The sequence below is a fragment of the Lipotes vexillifer genome, unplaced genomic scaffold (assembly GCF_000442215.2).
Source record: "Lipotes vexillifer unplaced genomic scaffold, Lipotes_vexillifer_v1.1 scaffold472, whole genome shotgun sequence".
Classification (NCBI taxonomy): domain Eukaryota; kingdom Metazoa; phylum Chordata; class Mammalia; order Artiodactyla; family Lipotidae; genus Lipotes; species Lipotes vexillifer.
Genome location: NW_006797698.1, coordinates 818,141 through 833,472, shown reverse-complemented (window position 1 = coordinate 833,472; position 15,332 = coordinate 818,141). Strand labels below are relative to the sequence as shown.

Below are 15,332 nucleotides of genomic sequence, written 5' to 3'. Positions count from 1 at the left end.
AACAAAGAGAAGCCACCGCAATGAGAAGCCCAAACACCGCAATGAAGAGTAGCCCCCGCTCGCCGCAACTAGAGAAGGCCCGCGCACAGCAACGAAGATCCAATGCAGCCAACAAATAAATAAATAAATTTATTTTTTAAAAACCAAGGTATATATGAGAGAAAATCCTAAGTGTTCTTATCACAAGGAAAAAAATCTTTTCTTTTTTATCTATACGATATGATGAATTTTCACTAAACTTACTGTAGCAATCATTTCAAAATGTACATAAGTCAAATCACTATGCCGTACAGCTTAAAATTATACAGTGCTGTATGTCAATGATATCTCAGTAAAACTGGAAGAGAAAAAAAAACAGTATGGTAAAGCACTTTGGGTTCTCATTCTGGTCCCTGTGACACCACAAATGGGGTATCTATACTCCCTCCATACCACCTTCCCAATTGCTATTGATAAGGTTATTTTTCTAACAAAGATACAATGCTGGGACTTCCCTGGCTGTCCAGTGGTTAAGACTTTGTCTTCCAATGCAGGGGGTGCAGGTTCCATCCCTGGTGGCGGAGTTAAGATCCCACCTGCCTCACAGCCACAAAAGCAAAACATAAAAACAGAAGCAATATTGTAACAAATTCAATAAAGACTTTTAAAAAAGATACAATGCTATTCTTCTGTAGCCATCTTCAATGGCTCCCTGTTGCCTACAGTAAAACTTCAAACTTCCCAATTTACTTTCATTTATTTACTCACAAAATGGGCTGGAGTTTCTTTCTTTTTTTCGTGAGCATTTTTTCCCCACCTTTATTGAGGTATAATTCACAAATACAATTGTAAGATATCATGACGATTTGATATACATATCCATTGCGAAAGGATTCCTCCCATGTAGTTAATTATATCCATCACCTCACATATATGTAGTGTGAGAGACAGAATATTTCCTTTCTACTCTCTTAGCAAATTTTAATTATATAATACAGGGCTATCAACTACAGAAATCATATTGTACATTGGAACCTCAGACCTTATTCATCTTATAGCTGAAAGTTGGACTGGAGTTTCTGAAACAGCAGAAACCAGAGTCAGACACACCTGGACTTACATCCTGACTCAGTCACTTACCAACTATGTGATATTCCTGAAATTTAGCTCCTTCATGTGTAAAACTGGAACTAATGATTCTACTGATGTTACTGTTAAGTATCAAAGGAGATAACTTCTGGTGAGCACAAGTGCCAACCCACAACGGCCATGTGCTTAATTGTTCCTCACCTTCCCATTCTCTTCAATCAAGTTTGTTTTCATTCTTCAAGATTCAACTCAGATGCAGTCTTTTATCAGTTCCCCTGCCTTAAAGTTCTTCCTTCTCTAAGCTTCCCCAGTACTTTGTGCAATCTTCCATTGTAGCATTTGTCGTTTTACATTATAGTTTGCTCCAAACTGGTAGAAACCAAGGGTAGGGATGTGTCTTATTTTGGTCTCTCCAGTGTACAGTGCACAGTAGATGCTCAGTAACATCTTCTTGGGTGATTAACAGAAAACAAATAGACAATGAAATCCTGACTGAAAATAAAACATATGCTTTAAGAACTTACTTTGTGTGTGGAGGGGCGGGGGGGAGGATAGATTTTAAGTCACCTATAATCTCACTAACATTACATAGCAATTTTATCATTTGATTCCTTCCCTCCTTTCACGTGGGTGGGAGAAAGGAAGAAAGCTTGAAGTACAGCACAGAAAGAGTCAAGAGCCCAAGCCCTATGCTTCCTATGTTATTTCTACCTCTGGAAAACGTTGTTGTTGTTGTCGTCGTTGTTGTTTAGTTTTGGCTGCGTTGGGTCTTCGTTGCTGCGCACGGGCTTCTCATTGTGGTGGCTTCTCTTTGTTGCAGAGCACAGGCTCTAGGCACGCGGGCTTCAGCAGCTGTGGCACGTGGGCTCAGCAGTTGTGGTTCACGGGCTCTAGAGTGCAGGCTCAGTAGTTGTGGCGCACGGGCTTCGTTGTTCTACGGCATGTGGGATCTTCCCGGACCAGGGCTTGAACCCATGTCCCCTGCATTGGCAGGCGGATTCTTAACCACTGCGTCACCAGGGAAGTCCTGGAAAATGTTTTTTATATTTAACAGTATTATTAAACACATCCCTTAATTAATATGTTGTAATACAACAGTCCACCAGATAGTCATATTCAATCATAGGTAACATAACATACTCCAAAGTCAAATATGAATTTTGGGGGAACTCCCTGGCGGTCCAGTGGCTAGGACTCTGTGCTTCCACTGCAGGGGGCATGGGTTCAACCCCTGGTTGCAGAATTAAGATCCTGCATGCCCCACGGCATAGCCAAAAAAAAAAAGTGAATTTTTGTACTAAGCTAAATGTTACTCCGTGGTATTTACCACTGCTCTTCACCAACTATTGCCAGTTCTCCCTCCAGAAGTATGATAAGATTTCACTTCCCTGCCCTCTTGAAGTTAGATTCTACCACATGACTTTCTCGGGCCAACAAAATGTAAACGGAACCAACATGTGTCCCTTCTGTAGTCTCTGAGAGCCAAAGCACAACCTCACATGTTCTCCTTTTCCGGCCTGGGCAACTGTGGAAAACAGAGATGGTGTCTCCCTCCACCTGGATGTAGGTGCTGTAGAGGAAAGCTCCCAAGCCAGCCCATGATGAACACGCAGCATGAACAAGGAATAAACCTTGCTGTCTGACGCCACTAAGAACTGAGGTTGTTTGTTATCCCACCATACTCTAGATATTCTGACATACACATAAAAAGGAGTTTAGTATTTCTCTACATCATCCCCATCTCCAGCTTCAAGAATGTTCTGCACAAAGTTGGGACTCATGTCTATTAGCACCCTTTTTTAAATATTAGGATATTTTTTAAAGGATTAAAAAATGGTCCAAAGGTTAGCAGAAGAGTCAGATATTTTCTATCTATATATTTATTTATTTATTTTTATTTCTGGCTGTGTTGGGTCTTCATTACTGTGCGCGTGCTTTCTCTAGTTGCGGTGCGCGGGGGCTACTCTTTGTTGCAGAGCACGGGCTTCAGTTGTTGTGGCTCACAGGCTCTAGAGCGCAGGCTCAGTAGTTGTAGCACACAGGCTTAGTTGCTCCATGGCATGTGGGATCTTCCCAGACCAGGGCTTGAACCCGTGTCCCCTGCACTGGCAGGCGGATTCTTAACCACAAGCCACCAGGGAAGCCCCAGAGTCAGACATTTTCAATGAAAAGATTTTAAAAACTGAAGTAGCTGCGCATTAAAAAGGCCAAGGTGTACAGGGGTGGTATATAAATGGCAGCATGCTAATACTCCCCTATTTACCCAAAATAATTACTTCTACTAATTCCTCTCCCCGCAGAGGCTGAAAACCAGGGACTCAGGGTTCAACAAAGCATTATAAGCAGTCACTACCAAGCAATTATGAAATCTATCCGCCATCCCAAGTGGTTCAATGTCACTGTTCATACATCAGAAAGCCTAGGCCAATGGAGACAGGTTGCTCAACCTAGTGGAGCCTGTTGCCCGCTTCTGCAATGTCCATTCCCACCCTTGGTAACAAGGCTCTAAATCTACTCTAGTGGTGGTCACTTTGTAATGTACAGAAATACTGAATCACTGTGTTGTAAACCAGGAACTAGCATAGTGTTGTAGTTCAATTATATTTCAAAAACAAACTCATAGAAAAAGAGATCAGATCTGTGGTTATCAGAGGAAGGGGTGGGGGAGGGGAACTGGACGAAGGTGGTCAGAAGGTACAAACTTCCAGTTATAAGATAAATAAGTGGGACTTCCCTGGTGGTCCAGTGGTTAAGAATCCACCTTCCAACGCAGGGGACGCGGGTTCGAGCCCTGGTCTGCAAACTGAGATCTCACAAGCCACGTGGTGTGGCCAAAAAAAAAAAATTATAGTCGAATCTACACTGTGGCAACTATATTTTTAAATACCATTTAAATACCCCAATAATAAAAATCCATCTCTACCTCAAAATATCCTAGAGAAATTAGGGCCAGAGGGTAGGGGACAACCTCACCTAACCTATCTCAGTAAAAGAAGTTGGAAAACAATAATGATTTTTATCATTTGCATCTCAAATATTTTTTATTCTTAGAGTGTCTTAATTCACAAAATCATCTGCTTCCATTCTATATTGCTATATAACAAATCACCACCAAATCTAACAGATTAAAACAACCACCACTGTATTTATTCATAATTTTGCAGTGTGGGCTGGGCTCAGCTGACTGGTTCCTCTGCTAGTCTCAGTGGTGGTCAGTGTGTAGCGTATTCAATGAGCAAGTTGATCAGGGGCCAGACTCAGCTGAGATACTAGGATTGTTGGGCATCTCTCTTCCCACGTAGTCTCAGAATCCCTCTCTCTCTGCATGGTCTCTCCAGCAAGGTACAACCTAGCTTCTTGCATGGTAACAGTGCTCCAAGAAGGCGAAAGTGGAAGTTCCAGGCCTTCTTAAAACTTAACCCACAAACTAGCATAATGTCATTTTTGCTGCATTCCACTGAATCACAGGGCTCACCAAGATACATGGGGAGCTGACTATACAGTAGCATGAATGCCAGTAGGCATTCACTGGGGGTCACCAATATTACAGACTACCTTCTCCCCACTTATTTACTGAACAGATTAACACCCTAACGTATGACCTCTAGCATGCTGTGATCTCTCTGGGGCTCAGCTGTCTGTAAAATAAGGGGTTAGGCTAAATGTTCTTGGAATTCTCATCTAGTTTTAATATTCTATAACTCTCTTAAGTACATAAGTCTAACATTAGAAAACCTTGGCCGGGATTTCCGTGGTGGTCCAGTGGTTATGAACCTGCCTTCCCACGCAGGGGATGCGGGCTCAATCCCTGGTCAGGGAACTAAGATCCCACATGCCACAGGGCAACTAAGCCCGTGCGCTCTAGAGCCCACACGCCACAACTGCTGAGCCCGTATGCCACAACTACTGAGTCTGTGTCCTGCAACTACTGAACCTGCATGCTACAACTAGAGAGAAGCTTGCGTGCCACAACGAAAGATCCCGCATGCTGCGACGAAGATCCCACGTGCCACAACTAAGACCCGATGCAGCCAAATAAATAAATATTTTTAAAAATTAAAAAAAAAAAACAAAACTTGGCCATGCTAACCAAATGCTTCAACCCTAGTAGAACAATTCACTGATGAGAGGTTTAAGGTAAAGAATATAGTTATTCTTTAATATGTTTCATATTGTTATTTCATATGCAACTGGGTGCTTACCCCAAACACGTGTGCATGTCATTAGGATCCCAAAAATCAGGAAATCAAGGAAGTTTTTTTTGCTAGGCTCCACTAGAGGATGACATTAAGAACAAAACCACACAAACTTCACTATGACCATCAACTATGTTGCTTCTAATGTAAATGGGAAACACTGAGATATAAAGATTAAAAGTGATCCAGTATAGGGCTTCCCTGGTGGCGCAGTGGTTAAGAGCCCACCTGCCAATGCAGGGGACATGGGTTCAAGCCCTGGTCTGGGAGGATCCCACATGCTGCAGAGCAACTAAGCCCGTGTGCCAGAACTACTAAGCCTGCTCTCTAGAGCCCGTGAGCCACAACTACTGAGCCCACATGCCACAACCACTGAAGCCTACACGCCTAGAGCCCGTGCGCTCCGCAACAAGAGAAGCCACCGCAATGAGAAGCCCACGCACCACAACGAAGAGTAGCCCCCCGCTCGCCACAAGTAGAGAAAGCCTGTGCGCAGCAATGAAGACCCAATGCAGCCAAAAATAAATAAATAAAATAAATAAATATATTTTTTTTAAAAAAGTGATCCAGTATAAAAAGACATAAGAAATCATTTTTAAACCACCTAATAATACATCTCATTTAGGGAGACCTACTAAGAAAACCGTGGTCAGCAGAGGTGTAATATAAAAAGACCACTATGAGAACATCCACAAGTTTGGGTAATAAAAAAAAAACTTTAATAATTTTATAATAACATTACTACACATACAGCTTCTAGGAAACTCTCTTGGTTGTTTTTCATGTGTTATTCATAATAAGAAACATTCTATAGAGACTTCTGCTGACTTAGCTTTTTTATCTTGCGCAGAAAGGCGATCTTTATGCCCTCACCCCCACCGTAAGTACTACATTATTCTATACCGTGCTGTTTCTGGAGTGAATTGGGCACCTCATCACATGTCAGCCAATAACATTCTATGATGTCAGAATAAGACATGAAGATAACTGACAACAGTGGCAGTAACAATAATAACAAATTCTCATCATACCGCCTCGTAATAGCATTTAGTTTGTGCCAGACATGGTCTAAATTCTACACATATATAAATTCACAACAACCTCAACTAGATGTGCTAGTGTGACCACTTTGCAGATGAGGCAACCAAGGCACAAAAAGTTAAGTCACCTCCCAAGGTCAAATGTAGTTAGTAAGTAGTAGAACCCAGATTTGAATTCAGGTAATCTTGGCTCCGGAATCAGTGATGTCCCTAGAACTTAAGTTTTCTTATTTGTAAAACAAGATTATGGCTTTAAATTTATTGGCTTTTTAAAAGTTGCACAGATCTACATATGAAAGTACACGTACATTTATTAGGTATCCTTCCAAATCATTTTCTATGACAAAATATATACATAGTTTGGGTCTGTATGCTTTTTACAAAACAGAGTTAGTACTAAACCTACTGCTTTGTAACTCTCAGAAATTTTTTCCTCAAGTCAACAAATGTATCACAGATATTCTCCCACTCCTGTACCTACAGGTCTACCTCTCTGTCCTGATAAAAACTACATGGTATATGATCCTACAATCCCACTCCTAGGCATATATCCAGAGAAAACTCTAATTTGAAAAGATACATGCACCCCAATGCTCACAGCAGCACTACTTACAACAGCCAAAACACTGAAGTAACCGAAATGTCTATCAACAAATGAGTGGATAAAGAAGACGTGGTATATATACACAATGAATACTACTCAGCCATAAGAAAAGAACGAAATAATGCCAGTTGCAGCAACATGGATAGACCTAGAGATGATCAAACTGAGTGAAGTAAGCCAGACAAAGACAAATATATCAGTTATATGTAGAATCTAAAAAAATAATACAAATGAATTTATTTACAAAACAAGTTAACACAACATTGTAAATTAACTATACTTCAATTTAAAATAGACTCAGAGACAAAGAAAACAAATTTATGGTTACCAAAGGGGATAGCAGGGGTGCAGGGGAGTGGATGATAAATTAGGGGGTTGGGATTAACATGTACACACTACTTATGTATAAAACAGATAAACAACAAGGACCTACTGTATAGCACAGGGAACTCTACTCAATATCTTATAATAACCTATAATGAAAAAGAATCTGAAAAAGAATATACACACACACACATAACTGAATCACTTTGCCGTAGACCTGATTGTACTTGCAAATTAACTATACCTCAATTTAGGACTTCCCTGGTGGCACCGTGGTTAAGAATCCACCTGCCAATGCAGGGGACATGGGTTCGAGCCCTGGTCCGGGAAGATCCCATATGCCACGGAGCAACTAAGCCTGTGCACCGCAACTACTGAGCCTGCGCTCTAAAGCCAGCAAGCCAGGACTACTGAGCCCACGTGCCACAACTACTGAAGCCCTCGCTCCTAGGGCCCACTCACCACAACAAGAGAAGCCACCGCAATGAGAAGGCCGTGCACCGCAACCAAGAGTAGCCCCCGCTCGCCACAACTGGAGAAAGCCTGCGCACAGCAACAAAGACCCAACACAGCTAAAAATAAATTAATTTTTTAAAAAATAAAGCTATAAAAGACAGGCTGAAAAAAAAAACTATACCTCAACTTAAAAGAAAAACTGTTGAAAAAAATTTAAAAACTACATGGTAGTGCACTGATGGGTATTTTGTTCTTGCCAGTTTTTCTCTACTAGTTTTCTACCTTCCTCTGCTGCCATGAGCATGTTTCTCATCTTTACGGGCTTTCTTGACCCTTTTTCCCCCATCTCCTAAGGGTAAGTAAGCATCCTAATCCTTTTACTATTTTCCACACATTCTCCATATTGTCAGTGATTTCAAGTCAATCACATTTATTCCAATTTAGCTCCTAAACTCTTCTCCCAAGTCCCCAAATACTCCCAGACATTTCTATCTTGTAGACAGCTATGCCAGAAACTCAAAATTTTTCCTCTGCATCGACTGAAATCTCTCTTCCTTTCCATTCACACTACCAACAATCTACCCTCTGCCTTGATCACCTCACACCAGGACTATGCAACATCCTGTATCTCAGCCTCCATGTAACTCCTCTCTTCATATTATGACCAGGATGGTTTTCCTAAAACAGTCATCATCAAATCATCCAGTATGAGTACCTACATTCAACTGTATAAAATGGACACAGACAAAATAATATAATAGCATTCCTGTCCTCAGGAAGACTGCAAATATCTTCTTATAAAACTTTAATTTAAAAAATAAAGTAATCTAGGCATAAAGCAGAGGCTGAAGACGTGTAGTCCACTTGTGGTCCACAGATTAACCCTAGCCCACAAGGTGTAGTTCCAAACTGTGTTTGAGATGTTAATTAATAGAAAATACTTAAAAATCAAGACATTTCACATTCAAATCCAAGTTTTGAGCCTCTGTTGAAAAACCAAAGTATCTAGAAACGTCTCACAGTCTCACTTGGCAGCCATCAGCCAGAATGATCAGTTTCTCCTAAGCAAAGGTATAAAGACTCCTAGGACTCTTCAGGCTGTTTTTACTCACCATTTTCTCCCCAACCCAAGGCCTTAAAAATGTCAGCTGTCATTCAGGAGCTTACCAGCTGCATGCAACTCATTTACATTACCTACTTGGTGGCTGTGAACAGTTTATAACGCGTGGACTCTCATCAGCCTGATTTCAAGGGCCATCACAGGGCAGACCCAACCCCTGCCTTAAACCTCTGTGCTGGTCATCCCCCCACCAAGAAAACATCTTTTCCACTTCCCTCAATAACTGTATTCACTCTGCTACCCCAAATACCTTCTCACTTTCTTCTCACTTGATCTGGCTAAATCCTGTGGACCCTTCAAGGTATAATTCATGTACTGCTTCCTCCAAATCTTTGGGGACCCTTCTTGGCCACAGTGAACCTTCTTCCAGAGTTGAGTGTCCATCCCAGCATATATTTAACACTTTTATGCTCTCTGAATAACAGGGCCAAATGAAAGATCTAAAAAGTTACAGAAAAGTATTTCTCAGACTTAAACAGTTGCAGCATTTGTGCATCATACATACTTACTATCATCACAAAATTAATAGCAAGAGCAAAGGCAAACAATCTCCCTGTCTTTTACAGGAGGCTTTTTCTAGAGAAAGTGCAAAAAGAGCTGTGTCATTCCTGGTTCTCTTGTGTTCTTAAGTCCTTCAATTCTGCAAACAGAGTGACACTTCCAACTACAAACTCAAGATTCATCTTTGTACTAGTTTTTCACACTAACCACAAGCATACATTTATAGGGAGGGGAGGGGAGGGGATTATCCCTATTTCACTCCATAACTTTTGAACTTATACCGCCAAGCTGTTCTGAAAACAGCCACTGTAGCACAAACATGATAAAGAAAGTGTTAAAGGAGAAAGGGATTAATCATCTTGTTGAAATTAAAAGATGCCCCAAAACAATGAGAAAAGAAAAAAAGGACACGATCGAACCTGTGTCCCCTGCATTGGCGGGTATATTCTTAACCACTGTGCCACCAGAGAAGTCCCTTATCAGTTAATTCTACCATGACAGATTTGTAGTCACTGCAGGGTGACAAGACACACTGCTCTAACTCTCCCCTTCTCCCTCAACTTTCTGCAAAACTGCATCTTATTCCCCAGGCCACACTCATATTTCCTCCGGGCAGACAGTGATTGTCCAACCTTGTATTCTTTTTTCTTTTTTCTTTTTTTTTTTTTTTGTGGTACGCAGGCCTCTCCCGTTGCGGAGCACAGGCTCCGGACACGCAGGCTCAGCGGCCGTGGCTCACGGGCCCAGCCGCTCCGCGGCATGTGGGATCTTCCCGGACCGGGGCACGAACCCGTGTCCCCTGCATCGGCAGGCGGGCTCTCAACCACTGCGCCACCAGGCGAAGCCCGCAACCTTGTATTCTTAAGGCACTTACGGTTATGATTGAGGGGCTTCCATGAAACTTCACTGATCTTCCAAAGTGGAAACAGTCAGTTTTTAGTTATGGAGAGCTTTAGATACTCTCTCTCTGCTCTCACCTGGTGGGGAGGTGTATGAAACCCTTGATAGGATTTGATATAGTTTTTAATCTATGAGACATCTGGACTGAACATACTTTTTATTTTATTTTTTGTTTCTGTTTTTTTATGGCCGTGCCCCACAGCATGTGGGATCTAAGTTCCCTGACCAGGGATCGAACCCACGCCCCCTGCATTGGAAGCATGGAGTCTTAACCACTGGAGCACTAAGGAAGCCCCTGAACATAATTTTTGGCTGATACTGAATAAACTTTCCAATAAGTGTGTGTGTTAATTAATTTATTAAAAAAAGAATTAACTGATAATAGGAAAATGTACTAAACCACTATTTTCAAAATGAGAAAATAAACTGTTGTGATACAGTTAAATTTACATGGAAATCCATGTTTATCAAGTTTACATATTAATAACATTATACCAAATATAATTTGTATTTTACAGTAAAAATATCATATTTTCAAAGACTAGACAGTCCATGGGGAAGACCAACAACAGGACAAAAGCAAACTACAATGAGGCCACCTAACAGATAAGAGAGGCTGCCATTCCAGGACCAGCTTTTCAGGTAAATTAAAACATTTCAGTGCCCATTAAATGCTAGAGACCAGTGATTACTGAAAATTTCCCTGCAGATGCATCTAATTTCTTGAAAAATAAGAATATAATAAAAATTACAAATTTGCATCATCTCAAAAAGCACAAATAATAGTGATGTCTCAACTATATGAAACTGCATATATTATAATGCAATACACTTTTTTTGTTTGTTTCACTGATTTCAAGTTGACAGCCATGGAAATGAGGGGGGCGGGCAGGGAATGCTTAAAAGTATAGAACAGCAATAGTCCCCTGCAGCAGAGCCATTTTTTGCTGGTCCCTTATGACATCACTGGTTGTACCTAATTTTTTCTACAGTAATGCTCAAGGTGACTTTCTTTTTTTTTTTTTTAATAAGCTTATTTATTTATTTAGGCTGCACTGAATCTTCGTTGCTGCGCGTGGGCTTTCTCTAGTTGCGGCGAGCGGGCTTCTCATTGCAGTGGCTTCTCTTGTTGTGGAGCAAAGGCTCTAGGCGTGCAGGCTCAGTAGTTGTGGCACGCGGGCTCAGTACTTGTGACGCACGGGCTTAGCTGCTCCACGGCATGTGGGATCTTCCCGGACCAGGGCTCGAACCCGTGTCCCCTGCACTGGCAGGCGGATTCTTAACCACTGCGCCACCTCAGAAAGTCCCTCAAGGTGACTTTCTAATAACAGTAATTGACCTCTGAAAAGAAAGTGGTTCAGGGTATCAAGAGTTGATTCAAAGAGAGTCAAGGGTAGCGCCCCAGAGACCCTATCCCCACCACCTGCCGCTTCTGTGCCATCCCCACACCACCTAGCCTGGACATCAACTCTGTTCACGTGGTAAGAAATATGGCAGAATCTCCACTTGGCTTCCCAACTTAGTAATGTGGGTGTATACTCTAAGGAAGAAAACAGAAAATCAAAGTTTCAGGAAGGGTTTCCTTCACCTTAATAGAAAAATAACTCCAACCTCTGGTACGTGCCTGCCCTGCAGCAGGAGCTTCTGCACCAATGGGAAGACCTGCACCTCTGATAAAGACTAAGTAATAGGCAGTCCTTACTGTGCAAGAGAACTTTTAGACATGTGCCAATTTCACTGTTCCACTTGATATTTCCCTATTTACATACCTACGCTTCAAACTCTGCCTCTAAGATTAAGACCTTCAGTGCAAAATTCCTGATTTTAGGTTGTAAATATAACTTTAAAGTAATAATAGTTAATGTAAAACCAGTAACCACATATGCTTTTCACATGTGATAAAACACAAAAATTATCTAACACTATAAATCAAGAAAATGCTTAATTTTTACCTAATTACTAAAAATTCAAACATTTAAACTCAAAGAATGTGTAGTTACTAGTCCACAGTTACCTTTTTTTTAATCCAAAAACAAACACACAACCTACTTTTAAAACATAGTGTCATAAGGCATCTGCTCTAGGGTAAAGCAACCCACTTACTGACCATCTAAATAACACTGACAATTTAAACACCTTTATCTCCATTGCATTCCACAAAGATATTAATTTTCATTTCTGAGGTATCCACAATTCCACATAATTTTAACATTTACAAACCTAATTTACATTTGTTTCACATCAGTTTCACTTTCAGGGTCTGCACTACCCAGCTAACTACAGGGTCTTTTCTGCATGTATCTTAATACAGTGCAGAGATACACAATTGAAAACCCCTCTCTTTGCTTTCCATTTCAGATATTAGTTTCCATTTACACGTCTCCAAAACGACTGGAGATTCCATTTCCTTCAAAAGACACACCTAGTTTTAAAGAATTCACTAACAAGTTTGGGACGATCAAAGTTACCACTAGACTTAATTACCTATAAGGAATGCTGTACCAGTTTTCAAACCTAAAAAACTCTCTTATGACTTAAATCTGTTCTAAACATTTTCCAAAGTGTTGAGGTTTTTTTTTTTTTTTTTACTGTTATATTAGTGTCATTCTACAGAAAGGTTTTAACTTCTCAAAGGGCTACCTTTTTCCCACTCATAATATGAGGTAAAAATTAAAATAATGAAGTGACAATACCCTAAACCAACCTTTCTTCTGGTGCACCCAGGAGTTGCACTAATACAAATGAGCTCATTGCAATCTCAGGGGAAGTGTGCACACTCACACACGCTTGGATGTGTAGGGGTGAGGAGAACAACATAGATAGGTCTACTCTTTCTAAAGTAAGAATTTAAAAGCAAATCGAACACATGTTATAATCCCAAATTAATGTTCCGAAAGAAACCAAGAAACAGTGAAAATGGGAAGCAATCAAGTTAAAACCCTACTATGGCTTCGTATGTTTCCTTTAAAGGATACCAAAAAAGTGGCAAATAAGTTTAAAATTACTTAAAACTGCACCTTCCTTCTCGAAATTTCAGTTAATACAGGAATAACAATGGCATTTTATACCAGACATTACAATGCAAGCGGTATAATAAACCCCAACTTTGTATCACAAAGAAACTAATAATGTACTTGTTTCCCTCACGATTTGTCATAGCTATAGGTAAGAAATGGCAATAAAATATGGAGGGCAAGTCGAAGGCCCTGAATCACGTTCATAGTAAAAGAAGAGCAAAGCGAAAAAGAGCACGTCCAGTGCAGAGCTTCACGGGTTTCCCACAACCCTGTTCTCTGCCTTGCGTTAACACTACTATTTTTACTGTGTATCACCAAATGTAACAATGCTATTACTAAACGAATGCACCCCATCAAAAAAAGAAACAACAACAACCAAAAAAACAAAAACAGACTATCCGTAAGTATGCTGCTTTCCTCGGCGTCCCGGTGCACCCTTCCACTACCACCAGTTCCCTGAGACGCCCATATAATGAAATGAGTAAGCAATACACGCCTTCCTACAACTCCGAAAGACGGCCACAGACCTTCCACAGCAGCAGCCTCAAGAGCCACGAGCGCTCAGCGACTCACCGGCACTGAAACGAGCTTCTGGATCCACAGGCAAAGTTGTCCTATAACCATTTTGTAAAAAGACATTTCTAACCAGCGAATGGCCGGAGGCGCACAGCCCTAGTGCCTGCTCAGAAGCACACGAGAGCGACTCCTGCCCCAGTAACAGCCGCGAGTGGCTACTCCGATGGAAGTTAGGCCACATTTACATCCGTCTGGACCCGAACGAACGTGCTCCTCGCGATCGGCCTGCGGTGGCAGCGACGTTTCCAAAACTTGCTGCACTCCGTCCCCTACGCGGAGCGACCGCACAGACTAGTGCTCTCGGCGCTGGGCAGTGCGGGGCCCGGCTGGGGGAGGGGAGGGGAAGAGGTCGGAGGACTTCCTAATGCATCATTAAAGCACGAAAGCAGACGTTTTGGAGCGAGAAAAGTTAAAGGAGCGACCGGCTGACAAAGAAAAGCAGCTCCGGCTGCGTCCGTTTCCTGCTCCCCCGCCCAACCGGGCCGGGGGACCACCTGGCCGCGGCGTTTTGACAGCTCGGCGAGCGTCCCGGAGCCGAGCGCCTGGGAGCCGAGCGGGAGCCCGTCCGGCGACTACCCAGCTGTGCTCCGGGCTCGTCTGCTAAACGACCCGGCGAGGCCCAGGGGCATCGACGAAAAATTTCCCCAGAAACAGAAGCCCCGGAACACACGGCGCCGGGGCCAAACTAAAAAGTAAAGTGTGGCGGCGGCGCGAGCCGTCAGACCCGGACCCCCCCCCCCCCCCCCGCGGGGGCGGCCGGGGGCGCGCGGGGGCGGCGGGGCCGGGCGCGCCGGTGACAGCTCCGGGCCGGCGCCGCGGCTGGCTCCCGGCCTGGCTTCCTCACACTCAACTTACTTCTTTCTGGCTCTCTGGAAAGGGGAAGCGCCATCTTTGCGAGGCCGGCCCCGAGGTCTTTTGTCTGCGGCTGCGGGGCTCGGGGCCGGGGCTCCAGGCTCCTCGGGGGGGGGTGGCGGCGGCTGCGGCTGCTCCGCGCTCTTGTCCTCCTCCGACGACATCCTAGTCACCAGGAAAGACACATGGATCCCGGTCCTCCTCCTGGGGGGCTCCTCCCGCCGCCGCCGCCGCCGCCGCCGCCGCCGCGGCCGCCGCCGCCGCTGCTGCTCGGGTTCCTCCTCCCCGGCTCAGCCTCTCGCATTTCCCGCAGCCCCGGGAGCAGCAGCAGGTACCGGGAGAGGCGGCAACATGGAGCGAGCAGGACACGCACTCACACACATACGCGCGAGCGCGCGCACCTCGGCGCGCAGGGGCCGGGCGGGGGGCGGCGGGCGGGGCGCGGCGGGCAGGCGGGCGGGAGGGAGGGGCCGGACCGGGGCGGGGAGGTGCGGGCGGGGCGGGCGAGCGGCCCTCGGGCGGTGCGGGTGTAGGTGCGGGCGCGGGTGCCGGGCGGGTGCGGGGCGGGCGGCGCCGGGCTGGGCGGGGCTACTGAGGGGGCACGAAGGGCGCCGGCCCCGGGGGTCTCCTCCCGCGCCCCTCCCCCAGGCCGCCCGCGGCGGGGAGGAGAAAGGGGCC

The 15,332-nt window shown here is 43.9% G+C and overlaps 1 protein-coding gene across 1 annotated transcript in view; it reads right to left on the bottom strand.

Annotated features, from left to right (window-relative positions):
• KMT2C (lysine methyltransferase 2C) overlaps positions 1-14,818 on the bottom strand; it is a 298,335-nt gene extending 283,517 nt beyond the window's left edge. Inside the window, exon 1 of the mRNA XM_007469801.1 lies at positions 14,658-14,818. Within this exon, the coding sequence (XP_007469863.1) occupies positions 14,658-14,818 (161 nt within the window). The remainder of the gene's footprint in view (positions 1-14,657) is intronic.
• Between the last annotated feature and the right edge of the window lie 514 nt (positions 14,819-15,332).